Source organism: Geotrypetes seraphini, chromosome 10 (genome assembly GCF_902459505.1).
Source record: "Geotrypetes seraphini chromosome 10, aGeoSer1.1, whole genome shotgun sequence".
Taxonomy (NCBI): domain Eukaryota; kingdom Metazoa; phylum Chordata; class Amphibia; order Gymnophiona; family Dermophiidae; genus Geotrypetes; species Geotrypetes seraphini.
The window spans coordinates 63,771,177-63,794,508 of NC_047093.1; the positions used below are offsets into that span (position 1 = coordinate 63,771,177).

Consider the following 23,332-nt stretch of genomic DNA (forward strand, 5'->3'; position numbering starts at 1 on the left):
GGGTTTTGGCCGAGTTTTTTTTTCTCTCTTTTTTTTTTAATGTCACAGATATCTTGCGTGTATTACACACACAAAATATTTGTCCCATATCTGTCTTTACTCTGCAGTAGAGTTGAAATAAAATGTTGATAGCATAAGTAATGCTATCTCTTAGTACAGGCTTTACAAGCCCTGGGAATCTGGCAGGCCTTATGGGCCTCATGAACCTAATTTCCATTAAAACAAGCAAGTGTATGTATGATTTTAAGAGGCAGTGCTCTAACAATTAGAAAGGGCTCAGAAACACGATTCTCACCCCACAAACATGATTCTCACCCCACTTTTTACCTGTACATGCTATTCTAAAATTTTACCCTCAGGCAAAAAAGTTAAGAGCCAAAGGGTCTCTATATAGTTTATTTTATTTATTTATTCAAAATTATTTATAACCCACCTATCCACAAATCTAAGCAGGAAACAATAGTCATACAAAATCACAGTAAAAAATATAAAACAACAGAAAAACCAGCATAAAAAGAACTATATTAACTCAAACTGTCACATGACTCGCCCCCCCCCCCCCCCAAACGCTTAAACTGTTCCACATTACTATCAAATCCAGGTGCCAGCTCAAACTATGGACCAGGTGAGGCATTGGCTCAGGGCATCAGTGATTAAAGGGAGCGAAAATCCTGGTGTGGCCTCTTTTCCTCCCCTCTGCGGGAAGGAGGGAATTGTGACCTAGGATATATGATTTTTGCAGTTATTATCACTAGCAGACAGTGGGCGCGGGGGTACTTAAGAGGGGAAAATATCAGATTATGAGCAGGGAGGAGGCAGCATAATCCCTCAAGCCAGCCCTGATCATAGCTAGGGGGCTTTCATATAGTTCCAGATGTACTAATCCAGTCCTGGATTTAGCTCACTGCATGCAGGGACTAGCTTTGCTTTTCTTGTAGGCTGATATTCAAAACCTAATGCCAGCACTAGAGCCTATTAGTGCCAGATTAGCACCAGCAAAAAGCTCTCCGCAATGTTCAGATGGCTATTGCACGGGAAATGGCATATGTGCCCAAGATCTGTGCAAATAGCATTAAAATGAAGTCCACAACATATAAATGAGGTATTTTAGTATTCCTTTCCAATGTTCAGAAAACGCTACAATACACAGGAGTGGATGGCTTCTAAGGCCGAGAAATTAATGTGTGGTTCAGGGTGGCATTGTTCTGATGGACAAGACTTGCAATTCATTCCAACTGGGACCCGCGATTCGTTTTGTTTTTAATAACCGAAGAAAAGTGTAGATTTTAATGCTTAGAATTATTAAAACCTAATAAAAGATGCACTTGCCATGAATCCACCAATTAAAATAAGCAATTGTACTTTTAAAATAATGTGAAAAAGGATACGGAATATTACAATGAGGAAGCATGCACACATTAATCATGAGCATCATGCAAATAAACCTACAAACCCAGAAGTGCTCGATGGATTGTTTGTTAGTTGAGCACGTTGCTCAGTGTGCATTCAGCAGATTGTTGCATTTTTGCATAGGTGTGTGCTTTTTTTTTTGGCACTGGTCTAGTTGTATGCCTTTTCTTGACATATTTTTTTTTCCTTTGGCCAGATGTCTCTAGACAGTGGTTTCCTGTTCATGCTGGCATGTTTGTCCATGTAGCAACCCAGACCAGAGAAATCAAGACAACCAAGGGGTACAAAAAACTGGAACCAATGAAACACAAACAAATGAATGCAAATATAGCATGTATTTATAGTACCAAGGTATTTACAGCACTTTTCAGCAATATTTTTTCCTTTTACAAGATATATATATATATATATGTAGTGCACACAGATGACGCCAAACATCTTAGAGATGCACTATTCTAGCCTGCTATCAGTGCACAAAAGACATGCACAAGCGTACATCCTACCTACTTTGCTTTTTCTTAGCATAGATCCACCACACATATTTGCATACTATTTTTCTATGCTGTTCATGGCACAGTTCTCAAGCACTGTTTGTTATAGCATCCAAGTTTTGAACATCAGCTTGTTAGAGGATGCAATTCAGAAATTAGAACTGGTAGACCCCCAGAAGCAAAGTAGGGGCTGTGACTAAGGGGCATGCAATGAAGCTAAGGGCTTCTTTTACGAAGGTGCGCTAGGAGCTTAACGTGCGGAATAGCGTGCGCTAAATTGCCCCGCGCGCTAGCTGCTACCGCCTCCTTTTGAACAGGCGGTAGATTTTTCAGCTAGCGCGCGCTAATCCAGTGCGTGTGATAAAAACGGAGCCCAAAGTAATAGATTTAAAACAAACCAAAGAAAATAATTCTTCACACAATGTGTAACTAAACTCTGGAATTCATTGCCCGAGAATGTGGTGAAATCAGTTAGCTTAGTGGGGTTTAAAAAAGGTTTGGATAATTTCCTAAAAGAGAAGTGCATAGGCCAGAGAAGTCCATAAGCCATTATTGAGATGGCTTGGGGAAATCCACTGCTTATTCCTAGGATAAGCAGCATAAAATTGTTTTAGTACTGTGTTGGCCACTGTTGGAAACGGGATACTGGGCTTGAGGGACCTTCAGTCTGTCCTAGTGTGGCCATTCTTATGTTCCCTTAACATCTTTTTGGTTGAAGGGACCAAACTATCTAATCCAAGACCTTCAGTTGCTGCTACTGTAGTGGGTAAAAATGTTGATGGGGCCGTAAACCTTTTTAGGAAAATCTGGAGCCAGTGCGGAAGGTGAAAAGAATGGGCTTGGAAAATTAAACTAAGGATCCTGAAGATTCTAGAAACTAGCCTTTTCTGGCTGATTCAGAGTAGCTCCGCTATACGCTTATTAAAACATGAGAATTCTCTAAATAATACACCAGTCCACAACCGAAGACGAGGGGAATAAACAAATAGTTTAGAGAACGGCCGGAACGGAAAAAGCTGCACGACAATAGCCTACGACTCCCATCATGCAACGGGCGCAGCTTCCGGCGGTTGAGGAGGGCGTGAGCGCGCTGCGGCTGGGGGCGGAGTCGAGGGAGACGTCAGTGAGCGCGGTGGCCCCGGGGGAAAGGGCCGGCATGGCCGGGCAGCAGCAGTGGCGGCGGCAGATGTTGTAGGGCGGAGATGTTCGTGCAGGAGGAGAAGATCTTCGCCGGGAAGGTGCTGCGGATTCACGTATGCACCTTGGAGGGTGCCGAGTGGCTGGAGGAAGTGTCCGAAGAGAGCACCATCGAGAAGCTGAAGGAGAAATGTCTGAAGCACGTAAGAGACGCCGAGCTAGGCCGAGGGGGGGTGGGCGGGGAGGAGGCCTGCGTGGGCTCCCATTCCCCCCACCCCCGTCACCAGAGGCGGCTCCTCGCAAACCCCGAGCAGTCTGCCGCGCTTGAGGAGCGGAGCTGAGCAGCAATTATTAGCTCTTCCTGCTTGCCTTTTGACGGGCCCAGGATCCAACGTGTTTGTCACATTTCCAGCTTTATTCTTACTGGCCTCCCTCTTATGTCTCATGTGTCTATTTACATCTCCACTGTTGTTTTTTTTTACTGTTCAGTGCATCCTATCTACTCACTTTGCTATGTAATGTCTCTCTCATCGAATTTACGTTATTGTTTCCTAAGCTTTTATTAACATTAAAACTATAGGAAGAATTGTCATACTGGAGCGGACCAAAGGTCTGTCAAACCCAGTGTCTTATTTCCAACAGTACCTAATCCTGACAGGATCTCAAAAAAGTATCGAGATCAGGCTGTTTTGCTCTGTTCTGCCTTAATAACGGTCTGTGGACTTTTTGTCCCGGAATCAACTGCTTTTGCCACATCCTCTGGCAGTTTGTTTTAAATGGCTTATTTTGTAACGATGGTATGTTTTCTAGGCTTCTTATGTTTTGAAAGAGTAAATAATTTGCTTTTATCCATGCTACTAAGGATCTGACATAGACCAATATCATATTTCCCTTCAACTATCTTTTCTCCAAGCTGAAGAGTCAGTCATAGGTGAATCATTCCATCATCTTTTATCATTTGGCTACCCTTTTCTGCACCTTTTTAAAAATTCTGCTCTATCTTTTAGATATGCAGGGACTAGAGTTGTACACATGGAGTGATACAGAAACATTATGGTATCCTTTGGGTTTTTTCTCCATTCCTTTCCCAATAAATCCTAATATTGTATTAAAATTTTTTTTTTTTTAATTGCCATTGCTGCATTCTGGGCAGAAGATTTTCAACTTATTGTCAAATGGCTTCTAGTGCAATAGGTGTATCATTCTGGACAGTAGGGTATTCTCCCCATGCTTGTGAACTGTGCAGAAGGAATCCACTCCAGGTTTTCAACTCCTTCTACTGAGGGCTCTGCTCATAGTTGCCAGATCTGTGATTTTCTCACCCGATTGAGCTACTTTGGAATGCTGGTTGTGGGAAATTTTGAGTAGCTGCGGGTTACGCTTTATGGGCTGGTTTTAGATTTTTGTGCTGTAATTTAGGCTGCATCATGGCACAGTATTCTCAAGTTGGCTCAGCTTTCACAAATCAGCACTTAGTGCAAACCATGTGTTCAGTATTCCACCAATGATGGCCCTTACCCGCCCTTTCCCCTCAGCAAATCATAATCAGAACCAAGCATTGTGTGTATCTCACTTTTCCTCCTGATTCACCAGAATTGTTTCTCTTCATATTGTGTCTGTGTGTGTAAGGGGGGGGTATTGGATGTTTTCTGTTTGTTTGGGAAATGTACAGTGCATTTCTGAAAATATTTGTGTTGTGTTATAAAGTTCTCAGCCCATTCAACAAAGCTGGGACAGTCTCCATCAAGGGCTATAATCTTAGTCCAGCGAATGCCCACTTTTTTCATTCCATTGGAAAAGTACTGAATTTTAAAAAAGTGGAAACTCGCTGGACTAAGTGTATAGCCTTCGATGGAGACTATCCCAACTGAACTTAGTTGGACTGAGAACTTTTCAGCACCCCCTCATAAATTGAGCTGTTTTCAAGGTAATTGGACTGGATTATAAAAAAGTATCTGACAACACTGGCTCTGCTGCCCCCTTCAGTTTTTTCTTCCACATGCAAACTAGAAGGTGTCTTTCTGATTTGCCCTGTATATTTGTTTATTTTCAATATTTTTTTGTGGTTTCTGCAGCTATCAGTGCACCAGAGCTCCTCAGATCGGCCTTTCTCTCCTTGCAATTACTTGTGGTCTAAGGAAGGATAAATATTTTCTTTTTATGTTATTTCATCTTTGAATTTAAAATATTATATTCTTACTGTATTTCTTTAACAAGATTTTGTTTTGTAATTATATGTTAAATTGATAAATACATTAAAAAAAGAGCAAGTACGCAGGACACAGAAGGGGCTTTCAAGGGGAAGATCCCACTGTACAACGGCTGTTCAAGCCTTCGGCGCTATTAGAGGTCATTACTGGATCCCTGCAGGAGTTATAGTTAGGTTCTTATTAAAGATATTATGGTATATAATTACAAACATAAGTAAACAAGACCACCAAAACATAAATAAATAGTTATTTTTTGAATACACGGTTATTTTTATTTATAAAATCTATCAACTGCTTAAATCTAAGCGATTTCCATTAAAAAAATACATATTATAACAGATTATGATTGTTAAAGCAGAACTTAGCATATTGCAGTACAATATCGGACCCTTCCATTTCTATATCTCCCACATAATCAAGTTATAGACATAACACTAAGACTAACTTTCTCAGTAAAATGATATTTTGAATAAGCCCATGTTCAGTGTCTGCTTCTCCCTCTTCTGTGTTTAGGGAGGGAAAAAAGCAACTTTCTTGGATAAGTTCCTTAGTCTCTATACAAGTAAAGGGTTATTTAAAAAGCCAATATTTTCAAAAAACTGGTAGAGCAAATTATGTGCTAGCATTTCTGCACAGAGCAGTGCCACCTTCCTCAGGCACTAGATGAACATAACATCTCTCACCAGCCATATATATATATATAATTTCCCTCCCTAAATCACAGTAGATTTTAAAGTGCATCTCGGTCAAACTGACAGCTGTGCTCTCAAAAAGCAGAAACTGGATACAAGAACTGTTGAACCTTGTATAGTGGAGATGACACAGCAGTGATGTCATTGGTTTCTAAAATGAGGGAGCTGTCTTTACTCTTCAGCTAGTTTAACTGCAGACTTGCCGGGGGTTGCAGAAAAACAGTTTAAAGGGCACACAGCTGAGTGGGATATGGGGATTGAGGGGCAGATTCTCAAAACTAAAATCTGCCTTTAACATGCTTGCTAAACCGGTTCCAGTGTGTATTTTAGCGGCAGATTATCAAAACAGCTCTCCAGGGTCTTTTCCGAGTTTTCTAGCAGTCTCCGATATTGCCATGCAAATATAGTACAAGGTCGTTAATATTAAAATGATCACTCCAAGTAATCTCTATAATTGCCGAGAATCAAGTGATTCTCTAACCTCAAAATTTTCCGACATATCTGAGCTTTTGATGCCTTACTTTCTGATCAGTCACATGCAAATTAAAATAATTAAAAACAAACAAACTCCAAATTGAAGATTGGCAGGGGAGATGGCCACTCTCTCCTGCTGCGTCACACAATCATCCAACACTGCAGCGGGAGAGATGCTCCCTCCCTCCCGCTACCAAGCAACGCACCCCCCAGCAGCTGAAGAGATGCCCACTCTCCTGCCACAAAGCAGCGCATTCCCCGACACCCCCTTATCTTACTTACAATATCTAGCTGGAGGGATGCCTACTCCATCCAGTCAGCCTGCCCGCCTCTTCAAAATGGCGGGCTTCCCCTCCCCATAGGTCTTAAACAACCTGGGCCAATTGAAGCCTCAGGCCCTTTCCCTGGTGCATCCAATTGGCCCAGGTTGTGTAAAGCCCCGTCTATAGGGAGGGGAAGGCCTGCCATTTTGAAGAGGTGGTCCTGTTGGCTGGAGGGAGTAGGCATTCAGCCAGCCATCGTAAGTAAGGGGAGAGGGTAGGTGCGTTGCTTGGTGGCGGGAGGGAGTGGGCATCTCTCTCTGCTGCCCGAGAGAGGGATATCACTTGATGTCGGTGGTGGGAGGGAATGGCCATTTCTCCCGCTGCTGGGGGGGGGATTGCTTTGCTTGGCTATGGGAGAGAGTGGGCATCTCTCCCGCTGCCAGAGGGTACATTGCTTGGTGGCAGGAGAGATTGGGCATCTCTACTGCTGCCGGGGGAGGGTGTCTGGTGGGGAGTTGCTTGACTTTGGCAGTTTTGTTTTTTTTTTGCATTCTGCGCATTTGCCCATCACTATCACCAGTGATGGACACATGCAAATTTAGCGAACCTTCAATACTCTGCCATCCTCATTTGCATGAGCGTTTTTTGGAGAATGAATCGCTTTTTTAAAATCACTACAATAATGGCTGCAACAGCGACCCATCGGTTTTTAACGCAGTTTTTTGAGAATCTAGCCCTGAGACAGGAAGAATGAAGGAATTACTCTGTGAAGCTTTAATTGCTAATCTGATGACTCAAGGCACTTCAAAACAGATTCCCACATTGCAGAAATACTCCCTACTGGATACTTCTGAAAAATGGAAAGCTGTATTATTCTGCAAGAACACTGTAAAAGATGTATTTTTTTCTCTGGTGTTACCAGTTATTTCCGTCATAATCTTCACTGCTTTTAGTTCTCTAAACCTAGAGATGAAACTCAAAAGGGCATCTGCAGGCTCAGTGAAATAAGATGCCAAGTCATTCCTTGCACATCCAGTCTGATCCAGACTCATTCTGACATCAGTATACCACTAGGAGCCTAGAGAAATCAAAGCCTCTCCTCTAAATTCGCAAAAAGAAAATTATTCCTGGTTCAAAAAATTCGTAACACCAGGCAGCCAATATTCCTTTCTCATTTACTTATCCAATATCAGCCCTCTTAGAACATCACACTCAGTCATACCAACTTTCTACCATAGTTGTTCTCAGCATATAAGGAATATGCTCTGGAATACCCTTCCTCCATCCGTATGTCTTGAACATCCTGGGCCTGATGTTTAGCCAGGAGCGATCGGTGTTTTGTCAACCTCCAGCTGCATTAAAACCAGAAATTCAATGTAGGGCCATGTTTCGGCACTGGCATTGAATTTCTGGGTTTACAGAGCCAGCTAAAGTATAGCTGGTTAAGTGCAATATTCAGCACTTAACCAGCTATAGGGCACTGCATAAAGACAGGACCATATAAAAGTCAGTCCTATTTATGTAGTGACCTTTGACCAGTTAAGTGTTGAATATTTTCACTTGACCGACACAAGTTTAGTTTGTTTAAAACTTGATGTGCACTGCTCTGATTTCTTTGAAGGGCATTACAACAAAACAAAAAAATCTGGGAAAGGAACTAGAGTTAAAATCCAAAGAGAAAGGGACATCACAGAAGGAAACTGAAGAACTAGCCTGAACCAGGTTAGATGCCAGCGCTAAGTTAGGTTGTAGTTAAAAAAGGGAATGCCACCAACCCAAATAACTGGCTTTCATTTCAGTGCTAACTGAAGTCTGGGTGATGTACTATTATTGGAGGAATCTATATTTGGCTTTCTAGTACAATTTGTGTTGTAGTTCTGAACGCTAGGGTTATGCATCTGAACTTGCAAGTTGCTTGCAGAATGCTGTCAGTCATCTTTGAACTCTGCCTTCTTTCCAGGAAACTTCTCCTTCCCCCTCAGTTTTTTTTCCTGCAAACAGGTTGCTTAGAAGTGTTTCTGCTTTGTGGTTTTATTATTTTCAGGTTTTTATCAGTGTTTGGTTGGAGGTTTGATGCCCAGAGGTTCCCACTTTTTGGGACCTCTGCCTGGGAAAAGACACAGGCATGTGCTGCAGAAGTCTGCTGCTAGCAGGATCAGCCCTCAGGAACACCTAGCTAGCCAGCCTGCTTTGGTATTTTTTGGAGCTCAGAGGCCATCTCCTGCTTAGCTGCTCGTATCCCTGATTTATCAGGAATTTGAGTACAGGCTGTTTGGCTCTGACCTAGCTTGGCTGGGCTTAATATGGACCAGCTGCTTGGCCCTCTTACTGTTCTTGGTGTGAGCTTTTCCGGGGGTTGAGGCTTAGTCCTACATTTGTCTACATTTGACTGACAGCCTAAGGACTGAGCTTGTCCCACAAACCTGTGAGGCAGAGTTCTCCATTTATCCCATCTGTACTAAGCTGAAGCAGACAGGCACATGGCACAGTCAGTAAGTCTTATTATATAGCCTTTGGGAGAAAATCAGTGTAGGGTGGGGCAAAAGTGAAATTTGAAGGTTTGTGCAGCCAGAGCCAAGGTCTCCCACCTCTAAAACCCCCTTTCCCTACATTTTTTGTACTTCAGGGGAGCCCCAAAGGGCCGTTTTTTTTGTTCAAGTTTTCTGGCGGTGGCCATCTTGGATTTTAAGAGATCTTTTTTTAAAACACTTCCATCTGCCTTAAAACCCCTCGGACCTTCCTACCCTTGTATCATGTCTATTCTATTGCAGATTTTGGTACCATCCACAAAGAGGTAACTCTTACCTGACAGCCCTTCAGCAATATTGCTTATAAAAATGTTAAATGAACAGGCCCACAAAGAGAACCTTAAGGCACACCACTGGTAACATCCGATTATTTCAAATTTTTATTTAAATATTTATATATATTGCTTATAGCTTAAGCAGTTTACATTCAAGTACTCAAGTATTTTCCCCCTCTGTCCCAGTGGGCTCACAATCCATCTAATGTACCTGGAGCAGTGGAGGATTAAGTGACTTGCCTAGGGTCTAATTGCCCTGCAGGATTCAGAACGTTTTAGTCTTACAGCATGGCTCTTGAGTGTGCGGCGCTAGTGCTTAAAAGGCTATTTAGATGCAGGCTTCTTTTTTAAAAAATTTCTTTATTCATTTTTAAACTTTCAACAAGTAATTCATTATACAATCATATACACTGTAATAATACTTATTATGCAGGCTTCTAAGATGCAGGAAGAAGGCGACTATAGCAGCATACCTTCCTGCAGGAAAGTAGAGGAAAAAGCCTAACAGTTGGCTCCCTGAAAGTTCAGATTGTGGGGCTTTCCTGTTTTGATCCTAGGATTAATAAGAGCATCATAACCGAACATCCAGATGTAGCCATCATGACTTTGCCCTTTGATGCATCGCCTTTTTTCTGACATGGAATCTTAAATCTGGTCCTCCGGGCTCTAGCGTGAGTGTCCTTTGAACCTTTTGGAATATGCTTTCTCGAGAGACCTCACCATCAAGATAGTGTTTTTGGTGGTGATCGTCTCTGTCTGAAGAATGTCAGAACTTCAGGCTTTGTCCTGCAGAGATCTATTTCTCAGGATTTTAGATTTGGGCGTGATCTTGTGCACTGTCCACTCTTTCTTGCCGATAGTGGTTTCCATATCAACTAAGAAGTACACTTGCCTGCCTTCACACTCCCTGGATCAAGAGAGAGCGATCAGGTGTTGATATTATTGGATGGACGCAGACTCTTGCTGCAGTATCAAGTCACAAACAAATTTGAATTGTCAGATCTGTTCGTACTGGATGGGGCTGTCCGTAAAGGTCAACCAGCCTTGAAGGTGACCATTTCAAGATGGATCCATATGGCCATTTCTTCAGCCTATATTGGAAATAGCAAATGTCCACTTATATCCGTAAAGGCACACTCTACTAGCAGTGTTTCTTCATGGGCAGAATATTTGGTGGTGGTCCCTAAGGAAATCTGTAGAACAACCATTTGGTCTTCTCTCCATGCATTCATGAAATTTTTACAGCATGGACGTGGCGGACAAACATTTGGATGAGACAGCAGGCTCATCGGTGCCACCCTAATCTCAAGAGAATGGAGTATCTGTCGCACTATAAGGAAAAATTAGGTTCTTACTTCATTAATTCTCTTTCTAGTAGACAGATCCTCCATTCCTGAAGCCCACCCAGTAAGATGTTCAGTTGCCTGCTTCCTGCCTCAGAGATGCCAGAGAATCTGGACATCTTGTTTCTTTCCTTTGTCAAGCCTTGGCAAGAATGAAGGACACGACTGCCGCATTAAAATAGCTAAGGGGCATGTATAAAATTTCCCACACTTGGTGCAGGTGACACTTAAGTTGATACCTTATTTGTTCTTTTCACCTTATTTTGTATTGCAAATGGTTGTTTTGTTTATGGTTAATGATATCTTTAATGATATAATAATAGTAACAATTTATGTACCGCGAGACCGTGAAGTTCTGTGCGGTTTACAATGATTGGAAATGTTACAGATTGAATGGAATAAACAAAGTACAGACTTAGTGATTGACAATTCAAGCGATCATTTGTTGAGGGCTAAGATTGTACAGTTCGGTTTCCTAAGTATTTCAGGAACAGATATGTTTTTAGGCGTTTCCTAAATTCCCCATAGGTAGTAAGCACGAGCAATTGTTCAAGGTCTTTACCCCATGATGCTGCTTGATGAGCAAAATAGACACATTTCTCAGGGAATGTCCACGTATCCCACCCTCTTCTGTTTCCAGGGTTGGCCATCTGATTTGATACGAACTTAGAAATTAGAGGACAGCCTAGGAGCATGGGAGGTAGAGCAAAAGAATGCAAATGAAGCTCCATACAAGAATTCTCACTAGAAGAGGTTGACTACCCACAGATTCAGGAATGGAGAGTCTGTCTTACTAGAAATAAGATTAATGAGGTGAGAACCTAATCTTTCCTTCTGGCTTGAGAGTCCTTAAACAAATTGAAATTATATATAATAGTAAAAAAAATTTCATCAAACTAGCATTCAGTAAAAATACCTTAAGATACTGTTCCTACCCTCTATTATAATCCTGAGCCTTTTAAATAGGGACTAAACATTGTTCATGTGTATTACTCTTAGAAGGTGCAGATAATAATATTCCACATCTTCTTTGTCCCATTATCGTAAGAATATAAAAGTAAACCATGATATCACTATACTTATCAAAACAAGCTAACTAGATAAACACAGATCAGTTGTTTTCTAAAGATGCTAACAATATAGAGGCAGGAATTAGTCATCGGGCATAAAATCATAAATTTCCTATTAGATTCTAGTAAAATACCTGAAATATAGATTGTATCTAAAGGAGCTATTTTGTCACGTGATACTGTTGGTGCTGACTTCTGTCCCAAATCTCCCCTATGCCCTGGTGATATCACCAGGGGCGGGGTTTGAGGCAAGAAGATGGAAACCAGGAAGTAGCGCACCAGTTAAGATGATCCAGGTAACTCAAGACAAAGGTAGTGTGGTCCTTTAAAACTTTTCCGGTGCTGGCTCTTGACAAATCATCGTGTTCCCTGAATGATGTTATAAGGAGGTGTTTATTGTAGTTAGTAACTTGAAGTGCTCAGAAAGCGATGCTTTTGGGAATTATGGGCTGGATTTGCTAACACAGTACTTTGTGGTTTAAAAAAAAAGTGCTAAATTAGGATCTCTGTCAAAAGGGAAAATCTCAGGGTCTGTACATTGGTTTTATCTATGCTCTTAAGTAGCTGCTATATTATACATTATGTAATATTTAGGACAGCTGTGAGGCATGTACCAAGAGCTATTTTTAGACTTCTCATCAGTCTAACTAAAACTCAGAAAACATTGAGAAAACAGGGTGGATTTTTTTGTTTTGGTTGTTGCCAAAATAATGTCTTCACTCTTCAGGATTAATTGTATTTCAAGTGGTAGTTGATCTATTTGTACTAATGCAGCTTTTAATTAAAATAAGCTGTGATATGACATACTCTGCATCATCTTCTGAAACCATCAAAAGTACAAAGGATTTTCTTTTGTCTCTTAAAATTAGTGGGTGTTAGAGGATCATAATGCTGTTTTCAAATACTTTCTCAGAAGGTCATTTAGTTACTGTTGTATGAAGGGCGGGTTGCTGCAGATTGCACATAGTGTCTTAAAGATGTCATAGTGCAGTGATTAAAGTTGATATGTAAGGCTACCTCATAAACTAATATCTAAGATTATTGTAAGCTGGCATGTTAGGAAGAAACTGCAGGCTTAAAAGGGCTCATAAAACATTTCCTGTGCAGTCTTCCCTGGACATCCAACTTGAGCATTTTATATCCAGAAACAAACAAGTAGCTCTGCAGATTTTTCTGATTTGGAACTATCCTGGATTCCTCTATGTGCATTCAAAGAATTCTGGGGTGTCTCAAGAATGAAAAATGTGATCTAACAGGGTTTGGATCCATTGGCTTCAGAGTCTACAGAATTGGGTGACTGTATATACTCGAATATAAGTCGATCCAAATATAAGTTGAGACCCCCTTTTTCCCCCCAAAAAGGAGGAAAAATGGTTGACTCGAATATGTCGGGCAGCTTAATATTCAAGTGCCCTGCCTTGCCAAGCTCTGCACCCAGCCCTCTTCCTTCCTTCCCCTCTCAGACACTGCACCCAGCTCCCTTCCTGCCAGGCACTGCACTACATCCAACACCCTTCCTACCCCTCCTTCCTTCGTTTCCTCCCTCCCCTGTCAGACTCTGCATCCAGAACTCTTCCTTCCCTCCCTCCCTGTCAGACTCTAAACCCAGCACCCTTCTTTCCCTCCCTCCCTCCCCTGTCAGGCTCAGCACCCAGCACCCTTCCTTCCTTCCCCCATCAAACTCTGCATCCTCCCTCCCAGGCTTTTCATCCTGCCCCCCCTCCCTGCCCTAGCCTCATACCTCTACTGCCGATCCCCAGTGGAGGTGTAGCAGGCAGGAGCGAACTTTCCGAGTTCCTACCCTACTGCTAACTGGCTGCCGTGAGTTTCTGTTTGCTAGTAGAGAGCTTCAGGTACTGAAGATAAGTTTTGTTCATTACATTTCTTGTTGCTACTATTAAGAATTTTGATTTGAAGAAGTACTGTTATTAGAAAGTTTAAATGTTTTTCTGGGACGGAGAAATTGATGAACGGTTTTTATGCCAATGATAGCTAGCTATCATTGGCATTACTGTATAGTCCCTATATCTAAACTGCTGCACAGTCTTGTATGTCCAAGTATTTAAATCTACTGTATAATCTTGTATGTCCAATTCACTCCATTGTGAATGTTTACTTGTAAACCGTTCTGAGCTACTGGGAAGACGGGATAAAAATCTAAATAAATAAATAAAGCTAGGTTAGCACATGATAGATGCAGTGGTTCAAAAGGGTTACTACATCTTATGGAAACTACATACCATCAGATCCTATTTCGATGCTGCTGCTTTTACAATTCTGAGTATACTGGACTATCGTAAATTTGTATATTTGACCAGTACTAAGAAAAATTTGGCTAGATTGACCCTGGTTCAGAATACAGCAGTAAGAATGATTTATGGTCTGAGGAAGTATGACCACGTAACCCCCTATTACTGTGAGCTGCATTGGCTTCTGGTTGAGGCCCGGGTGATCTTTTAGTTGGGAAGCTTATACAATAAAGCTGCTTTCGGTGTTGCCCCATTATTACATTACATTAGGGATTTCTAATCCGCCATTACCTTGCAGTTCAAGGCGGATTACAAAAGAATTATCCAAGATGTATTACAACAAGAACTTACAAAAAAAAAAAAAATTGGTCATTTTCAAAAAGAGTAAGAAATGGATAAGGTTATTTGTTTGGGGTAGTTGGCTTTAGTGAGAGGTGGAGTTTTAGACTTGCGGTATTATTTCTTTTTTCAGAGTTTTCTTGAAGAGTATGGTCTTTATTTCTTTTCTAAAAGTCTTGTAGTCGAGGGATGCCGTCAGTAGATTGGCAATTTGGTTGTCTAGTTTGGCTGCTTAAGTGGCCAGGAGGCCATCATATAGTTTTTTCCGTTTGACCTCCTTAATTGGGGGGTATGAGAATGGGGTGTGAGTTTTCCTATGTCTGGTTGCGGTGTTGTGGATGAGGCGGTTATTCAGGTAGTTTGGACTGTCTGTATAAAGTCTTAAATAGTAGGCAGTAGAATTTAAATTGTATTCTTGCTGGGATCGGAAGCCAGTGCGATTGGAGATATGCTTCTGTAATGTGATCATGTTTCTTTAATGAGTAGATGAGTCTTAGTGCTGTGTTTTGGATAGTTTGTAGTTGTTTTGTTATGGTTGTAGGGCATGGGAGGTAGAGGATATTACAGTAGTCAAGTAGGCCTAGTATTAAGGACTGAACTATGAGCTGGAATTGAGTTTTCTCGAAGAATTTCCAAACTTGTCTTAAGTTTCTCATGACTAAGAATGACTTTTGTATTGTTTTATTGATTTGCGGTTGCATGGTGCAGCATCTGTCGATAGTTATTCCTAGCAGTTTTAGGGTGGTTTGTATGGGGTAGTTGATTGCGATGATTTCAATGTTGGTTATGGTTGGTATTTTGTTGTTTTCTAGGAGGATGAATTTCTTTTTATTTGGGTTCAATTTCAGTTTGTGATCTTTCATCCAGGTTGCTATTGATTTTAGTGTTTGATATATTGTGTTCGTCCTGGAGAGTTCAGGTTGATCGAAGGGTATGAGAATGGTAATGTCATCGGCATAGCTGTAGGAGGTTATGCCTTGTTTGTCCAGGTAAGAGCTGAGGGAGGCTGTATAGAGATTGAAGAGAGTCGGGGATAGAGGGGATCCTTGGGGAACTCCGCAGGGGTTTGACCAAGGTTCAGATTTTTGTTTGTCTGATTTTACTCTATAGGTTCTTGATTTAAGGAATCCTTCAAACCATGTGTATACTTTATCTGTGATACCTATTGTATCCAGGATTTGTAGTAGAATGTTATGGTCCACCAAGTCGAATGCACGGTAAGGTCTAGTTGTATGAGCATCATTTTTTTTCCTTTGCTGAGATGTTGTCTGGCTGTGTCCAAGAGAGATCCTAGTAGTGTTTCCGTGCTGAAGTTGTTTCTGAAGCCAGATTGTGTGGGATGGAATATGTTATGGTTTTCTAGGTAATTGGAGAGGAATTTGGCAACTAGTCCTTCTATTATTTTGACCTAGAGTGGAATAGAGGCAATGGGTCTGTAGTTGGCTGTTTGGTCTATCGGTCCTTTGGGGTCTTTGAGGATCGGGGTGATGATGATTTTGCTGAGGTTGGTAGGGTAGTGGCCGTTTATTAGTGAGATTTGTATCCAGTTTAGAAGAAGAGCGCGGAATTTTGTGCTGGATGTTTTTAGGAGATATGCTTGCCAACAGATTTGCTATTGTGGCGTATAAGAATAGTAGAAAATCTCATGCCCTATTTACATTCCCTTCAGCTAAGGGTTGCAAAAGTAAGAAACATTATGGGCATTGTCTTTCCTACCAAGCAGCTTACTATGATAAAGATTTCCATTCATTATTAATTAGATCCACGTCTTATGTACATTTCAGAAAACTTTTCTTTTTTTCAAAATTTCTGATCAATTAGATTTCTGTATATCATATCATTCCTGTATTTTCTCGTAGCATAATCTTTTGTTAACCGCATTTAATGGCTATGCAGTGTAGAAATCTGCTATTATGTTATGTTATGTTATTTACAGCTTCTGCGGCTTTTCCTTTCTTCATAAAAATAGTATATTTTTGCATTTGCAGTTCTGTGGAATTGTAATTTTTATTTTTTATTTTTTTTTTAGGAACACATTTTAGAGTGGGCTGCGAGTTTTCTAGGGCACCTTTTAACACATTTTTGTGTGCACAGTTTTGTCCACTGATTTTTGTTTCCCTTCCTGAAAATTGCATGAAGTTAGATTCTTTTATAACAGATGTCTTGCAGACTACTTTCCTTTTCTTCTTAAAATGAAATCTGTCACTTGCTCTCAAGTTATTTCTCAAAATTTAAGTGTTTCTCTTGGTTTTTCAGTGTGCTGCAGGGAGTCTGGAAGATCCTAAAAGTGTTACTCATCATAAACTGATCCATGCCACCTCAGAACGTGTGCTGTCTGACACAAAAACCGTGGGGGAGGAAAACATACAAGACAAAGGTAAGCAAATTTCTGTTACATCTATTCAGGAGTCTGTACGTATGCTGATCAATCTGTTCAGTGAACTGGACTTGCAGAAGTGTGAATACTTATAGCTTTCAGCACTTCTCCCATAGAGGCGGAGCACACTGCCCTCTGCCAGTTTTTCTTCTGCAAGTGAACTGTGCAGAGGTGTTCTGATCACCTCTGGTTATTTTATCTGTTCTTTTCAGATTGTTTGCTTTTCAGGGACCCTAGGATTGTCTGCTTGGGAAAAGACGCAAGTTCCCCAGGATCGGACTGCAGCTCTGCAGGGCAAGCCTTTAGGTGAGCTTGAAGTCCGTTCCCTTGGGAGCCAGCTCACCGTTTGAGTTTCTCAGTGGTTTGAGTGCAGGCTGTCGGCACCCTGTTTAAGAAGCCTCGGGGTATCAGGGCGCTGGTTGCATTGTTTGCCCACCCCCATCGTGCTTTGAGGTTCCGTGGGGGTGGAGATATCAGTTTGTGTCAGTCTAACTGGCAGCCCAAAGATCTCTTGGAGTTAGATTTGGAAGCATCCAGAAAGTCCTATCCTTCTTCACAGCTGCATTAAAAAAAGCTGACCAGCAGATAGAACTTTGAGTACAACCCCATTATTTCCTATTGTAAAATCGGGGTGGGCCTGAAAAACTTAATTTTAAGGGTTTCTGAGGTTAGGGTTTAGGTCTCCCACCTCCAAAACCCCCTTTTCACAGTTTTTGAGCTTTTGGTTAAGTCTCCAAGGGCAGTTTTTGGTGTGAGTTGTTTGGTTTTTTTCCCCTGGCGGTGGCCATCTTGAATTTCAATTGATCTTTTTTTCAAAAGCTTCAAGCTGCCTTAAAACCCCTCAATTTTGTTTCTAAATCGACTGGAATGGACTCCTTGGGGTATGAGATGTTTCTTGCAAAAATTGTGCCAGTTGTTCGGCAGAGGAGCGTCCATGTGCCGCAGCACACGAGGGAAAGGCGGGAGCTTTGTGATTAGCCCCATCCTTGTTCTCCAGGGCTGGTGAACTGCTGTAGGTCTACAAAATTGGTAAAAAGTCTCGCTCAGACCTTTTATTTCACGTGGAGACTTCAGAACTCACTAAATCCCAGCCAGAGGTTCTGCATGCTTCATTCATTCTTTTCCAGTGTTCTCCCCAGCGCTTTTCAGCCGGGCGCTCCGCCCAGCAAATTTAGATTACCGCCCGGTTGTCATCTAACGAATCCTGCTGCCACCACTGCTTAACGCGCAGCCTGAAGAGCCGCCGAAAGACTCCCGCCGGACTTTAAAAAAACCAAAACCCAGCAAGCGACTCGAACCCGGCTTCCCTCCAAAACCGGAAGTTACTTCGGGGGGGGGGGTAGGGAAGAGAAGCCGGCACGGACCATTAGAGCCCCGGAGCATGCGGGAGATAGGCCAGCCACTGAGGGAAGCTTACTTGCTTACTTCAGGCCTTTCTCGCTGCCGGGTCCTGCCTACTTTCTGTTTCCGCGAAGGCAGGACTCGGCAACAAGAAAGGCCTGAAGTAAGCAAGAGCAGCAAGTTGTAAGCTTCCCTCTGTCGCTGACCTTTGGGAGATAGGTCAGCGACGAAGGGAAACTTGCAACTTGCCTTTGTCTGTAGCGAATCTGCCGGGTGTGTGAGACAGGGGGGGGGTGAATGGGAGAAAAAATGCTGCTGTACCCAATTAGAGGGGGAGGGGGAAGAGAAATGCTGATGCTTCTGCTGTACTCAATTGGAGGGGGGCTAAGAGAAATGCTGATGATGCTGCTGCTTTACCCAATAGGGGGAGGGGGAAGAGTCATGCTGCTGCACCAAATTAGGGGGGAGGGTGAGAGAAATGCTGCTTCTGCTGTACCAAATTGGGGGGAGGAAAGAGAAATGCTGATGATACTGCTTTACCCAATGGGGGGAGTGGAAGAGAAATGCTGATGCACCCAATTGGGGAGAGAGAGGGAAGGAGGGAGAAGGAAGATCAGGAAAAGGAGGAAAGAGATGCAGAGACCATGGGAGTGAGGTAAAGGAGATACCATACCATGGATTGGAAGAGAGAGATGTCAGGGCATATGGGGGGGGAAGCAGGGCCGGATTAAAGGATAGGCCCAGTAGGCACAGTCCAAGGGCCTGAAATGGTCAGGGGGGTCCCGCCAGTGCTGTGCTTTGGGGCCTCACCCTTGCTGGATTCGCTTGTAGCAGCCTCATCATCATCCTGGGCGCCCCCCCAACCCGATACGACCCTCCTATCTCTCCCTCCTTTTCTCATCAGTGACGTGCCAGAGGGAATCACGGCAGGAGAAAGCAGCCTGCTTAGAGTAGAGCAGTGCTGTTTAGAGTCTCGTGATGGAAGGGAGGGAGAGATAGGAGGGTCGTGGGGGGGGGGAGAGTAGCAGTCTGCCCTGGGTACTCGGCCTGGCATCATGAACTTCTTCGGCTAGCAACAGCATTTACAATTCACTGCTGTTGCCAGCTTCAGGCCTTCCTCTCTGCCAGGTCCTGCCTACTTCTGTTTCTATGAAGGCAGGACCCAACAGAGAAGAAGGCCCGAAGCTGGCAACAGCAGCGAATTGTGAATGCTGCTGCCTGAAGAAGTTCATGATGCCAGGCCTTGGGTGACAGAAGGAGGATAGGGAGCAGAGGGGGGGGGAGACTTGCTGCACCCAACTGGAGGGAGAAAGAAGATGAGGGAGGGAATGAAACGAGATGCCAGGGATTGGAGGGAAGGAGGAAAGTATGCCAGACCAAGGGAAAAGGAAGGGGGAAAGGAAAGAGAAGATGTCAGAGCATGGAGGGGGAGGGAAAGATGGAAGAAAAGGAAAGAAGTGAGATGCCAGAGAATCAGGGAAGGGAAGATACCAGACTGTAGGGTGCGAAGGAAAGAAAGGAGAAGAGAGAGTTGCCAGAGCATAGGGGACGGGGTATTGACAGAGAGAGAAAAATGGAGAGGTGGCAGAGCTGAAATCAATCATGTACAAAGGAGAAGAGAAGGGGCACAGGATAGACAGTTTATTGAAGGAGCATAAAAAGAGGGAAGATGCCATATGGAACAGGGAGACGGCGGACAGTGGATGGAAGGGGCTGATGCTGCATGGAAAACAGAGCGGACAGATGCTGGCTAGAAAGAAGAGTGAAGACAAGATGATTAAAGCAGAAACGACAAAAGGTAGAAAAAAATGTTTTTGTTGCTTTACGTAGAATCAAGTAGTATTGTATCTATTGATTAAAGTTTATAAATAGGAAATGAAAATAAGGCAGTTTTTTGGGGACTAAACTCCTTTCCTCAGGTCAGGACAGGATACCATAACAGCAGGGGTGCCCAAATGGTCGAGTGCGATCGACCAGTAGATCGCAAAGGCAATGTGAGTCTATCGCGTTGCCTTGGCAATCTTTTTCTTCCTGCCTCCCTGAGCCAGGCCAGGCGCGTACAAGCGCCGGACTCACAAGACTTCACCTCCGACGTCAATTCTGACGTCAGAGAGGAAGTTCTGGGCCAGCAAATCGCTGCCTGGCTGGCCTGGAACTTCTTCTCTGACGTAAGAATTTACATCAGAGGTGAAGTCTTGTGAGTCCGGCGCTTGTACATTCCTGGTCTGGCTCGTGGAAGCAGGGAGAAATCGGCATGATGGCTTAGGGGGTAGGGAAAGAATTGGGGAAGTAGAGAAATTGGCGCGATGGCTTGGGGGGGCAGGGGAAGAGCGAAAGAAAGAGAGACAGAAAGAAAAGGGGAGGGGCAGAAAGAAAAAAATATTGGATTTATAGATAGAAGAAGGAAGTGCAAACAGAGACTCATGAAATCACCAGACAAAAAGGTAGGAAAAATGATTTTATTTTCAGTTTAGTGATCAAAATGTGTCTGTTTTAAGAATTTATATCTGCTGTCTATATTTTGCACTATGGCCCCCTTTTACTAAACCGCAATAGTGGTTTTTAGAGCAGGGAGCCTATGAGCATCGAGAGCAGCGCAGGGCATTCAGTGCATCATCTCCCTGCTCTAAAAACCAGTATTGCGATTTAGTAAAAAGGGAGGGGGTATATTTGTCTATTTTTGTATAGTTGTTCCTGAGGTGACATTGCGTAGAATTGTCTGCCTTGACCTCTTTGAAACCCCGCGGAATACAAATGATAATTAACATTTTCTCTGCGTACAGTGTGCTTTGTGGGTTTTTTTATTTTTTTGTTGGTAGATCATTTTGACTTGGTCATTTTAAAAGTAGCTCGCAAGCCCAAAAAGTGTGGGCACTCTTGCTGTAGAGCCATTTCTTGTAGACTGGATGAGCTAAATTTTCTTTTTTTTTTTAGTTGTTTAAATTCATGCAGAAATAAATGGCTAGATTGAACCTAATGACTTCATTAATGCCTTTCCCTTTTTAAAACCTCTATACCATTTGAAAGAGGGCAAATACTTCTTAAATTTAGTAAAAATATTCTGGCACAAGTGTCAAACCTTAAAAAAGGAAGTCATTGAGCATTGGAAAATAATAATAATAATTAACTAATAAAAATAGTATACATTTAGGGCTCCTTTTACTAAGTTCCGATAGTGATTTTAGTGTGCGCTTAGCACGCGGAGGAATTGCCATGCGCGCTAGATGCTAACGCCAGCATTGAGTTGGCGCTAGTTTTCCCACGTAACGCAGGGGTTTGCGTGCGCTAAAAATGCTAGCGCACCTTAGTAAAAGAGGGGGTTAATTTTCCCTACCACCAAATTTCCCCATCCCGCCCCACCCGGCTACTTTTTCATGCCACCCGGCTGGAAAAAATTTCTGGGGAGAACACTGCTTTTCATTCAGTTTTCTATACCGTTCTACCAGGGAAGCTCAGAATGGTTTACAGGAATTTATTTAGGTACTCAAGCATGTTTTCCTGTTTGTCCCGGTGGGCTTACAATCTATCTAATGTACCTGGGGCAATGGGGGATTAGGTGACTTGCCCAGGGTCACAAGGAGCAGCGTGAGTTTGAACCCACAACCTCAAGGTGCTGAGGCTGTAGCTTTAACCACTGCGCCACATTCTCCCCTGCACCAGGTTTTTCCCTAGAATTTGTAAATCTGATTTGGAGAGCCTTTCTTACGAGACAGGTCAGATGGTGCAGTCTGTATGCACATAGCCTTTGGACCAAGGAGCGCCTTCACCTCCAATGTCTGCTTCTCAGTTAAGCAAGCCGAGCCTTAGCTCCTGTGACCTGTCCGAGCCAGACTGACCAGATGATTGGTTGGATTCCATGCCAGTTTTGTCTCGGGACTCTGGTTGTCTCAGTCCTGGATGATGCTGATTCCCTGACTGGGTCCAGCAGTCAAGAGGTCTCCCTGGCTCCTGACCAGGGGGATGACCCTTGAATCCGCCACCTCTTCAAATCCGCCTCTGTCCACCACTTCATTGATAATGAAGGTCCCTCATTTCTACATGAAGATCATTGTGGCTGTGGCCCCAGAAGAACTCAGAGGTGTGCCTGTATATTCCCATCTTTCTGGGCTGTTGGAAGTATTTGAGGTTTCACATTTCTTCAGCATTTCCACTTTGCAACCCTTCTATTTGGATTGGCCATGGATCCCGCACTTTCTGCAAAGTTTTGTTTGGGTTAACATTGTTCACTTTATTTGTTACAGAGCAGAACAGAAATGTATTGTCGTGATGGTCTCACTCTCTCTTCCCCTCTTTCTAATTTCTTATAATATAGTGGTGATCGACTGCTTTGGTACAAACTGAAGGTGGCAGTACAGCCCAGTGGGGAAGGAAGCAGAGTCAAAAGATGTAGATAAGTCTTCTGCAATCAATTCATGGCCAGAGGTATAAAACCTATCGTCCAGAATCCTTTGCCCTTCTACTACAAAGAAAATTATTGAAGTAAAAACCTAATTTTCCTTTCAAAATTGTTTATGGTACTTTTTGAGTATTTTTATTAGACTACTAGTCATTAAGCCCGTTATACTAACAGGTGCTAGAATATATGTCTGTCTGTCTTTCTGTCTCTCTTCTTCCTGCTTTCTCTCTCTCTCTCTCCCTGGCCCCCTTTCTCTGTCTGTCTTTCTGTCCCTCTCCCTCTCCCTGCCCCTGTGTCTTTCTTTCTTTCTGTCTCCCTCCCTCCAGCTGTCTGTCTGTCATTCTTTCCCTCCTTTTCCCTGTGCAGCAGCATTTTCACCCCATTTCCCTGTGCAGCAGCAACAGCATTTCCCTCCTCCCCCCCCCTACACTTTCCTGTGCTGAAGCAGCAGCGGTATTTCCTTTCCCCTCTAGGTCCCTGTGCAGCAGTAGCAGCATTTTCCCCCCACCCTCCCTTCCCTTATCTTACCGCGATCTGGCCTGCTCGGTTCGGCCCCACCCCCTTCTTTTACTGCATTCTGTCCTGCTTCGATCTGGCCTGCTCGATTCAGCCCCTCCCCCTTCCCGCGGTCTAGCCTGCTCCATGGTCCTCCCTTCCCTTATTGCGTTCCTGTGGCTGGAGTCTTCTTATTTGTCGGTCCCCCCTTCCCGCGGGCTGGCCTGCTGCGGCCGAAGATT

At 43.1% G+C, this 23,332-nt stretch overlaps 1 protein-coding gene across 1 annotated transcript in view; it reads left to right on the plus strand.

The window, feature by feature from the left end:
• Positions 1-2,994: 2,994 nt before the first annotated feature.
• The window catches only part of UBAC1 (UBA domain containing 1), a 65,498-nt gene continuing 45,160 nt past the window's right edge, over positions 2,995-23,332 (plus strand). The window contains exons 1-2 of the mRNA XM_033961615.1: positions 2,995-3,241; positions 16,738-16,858. Coding sequence (XP_033817506.1) covers positions 3,104-3,241; positions 16,738-16,858 — 259 coding nt within the window. The 5' untranslated portion in view covers positions 2,995-3,103. The remainder of the gene's footprint in view (positions 3,242-16,737; positions 16,859-23,332) is intronic.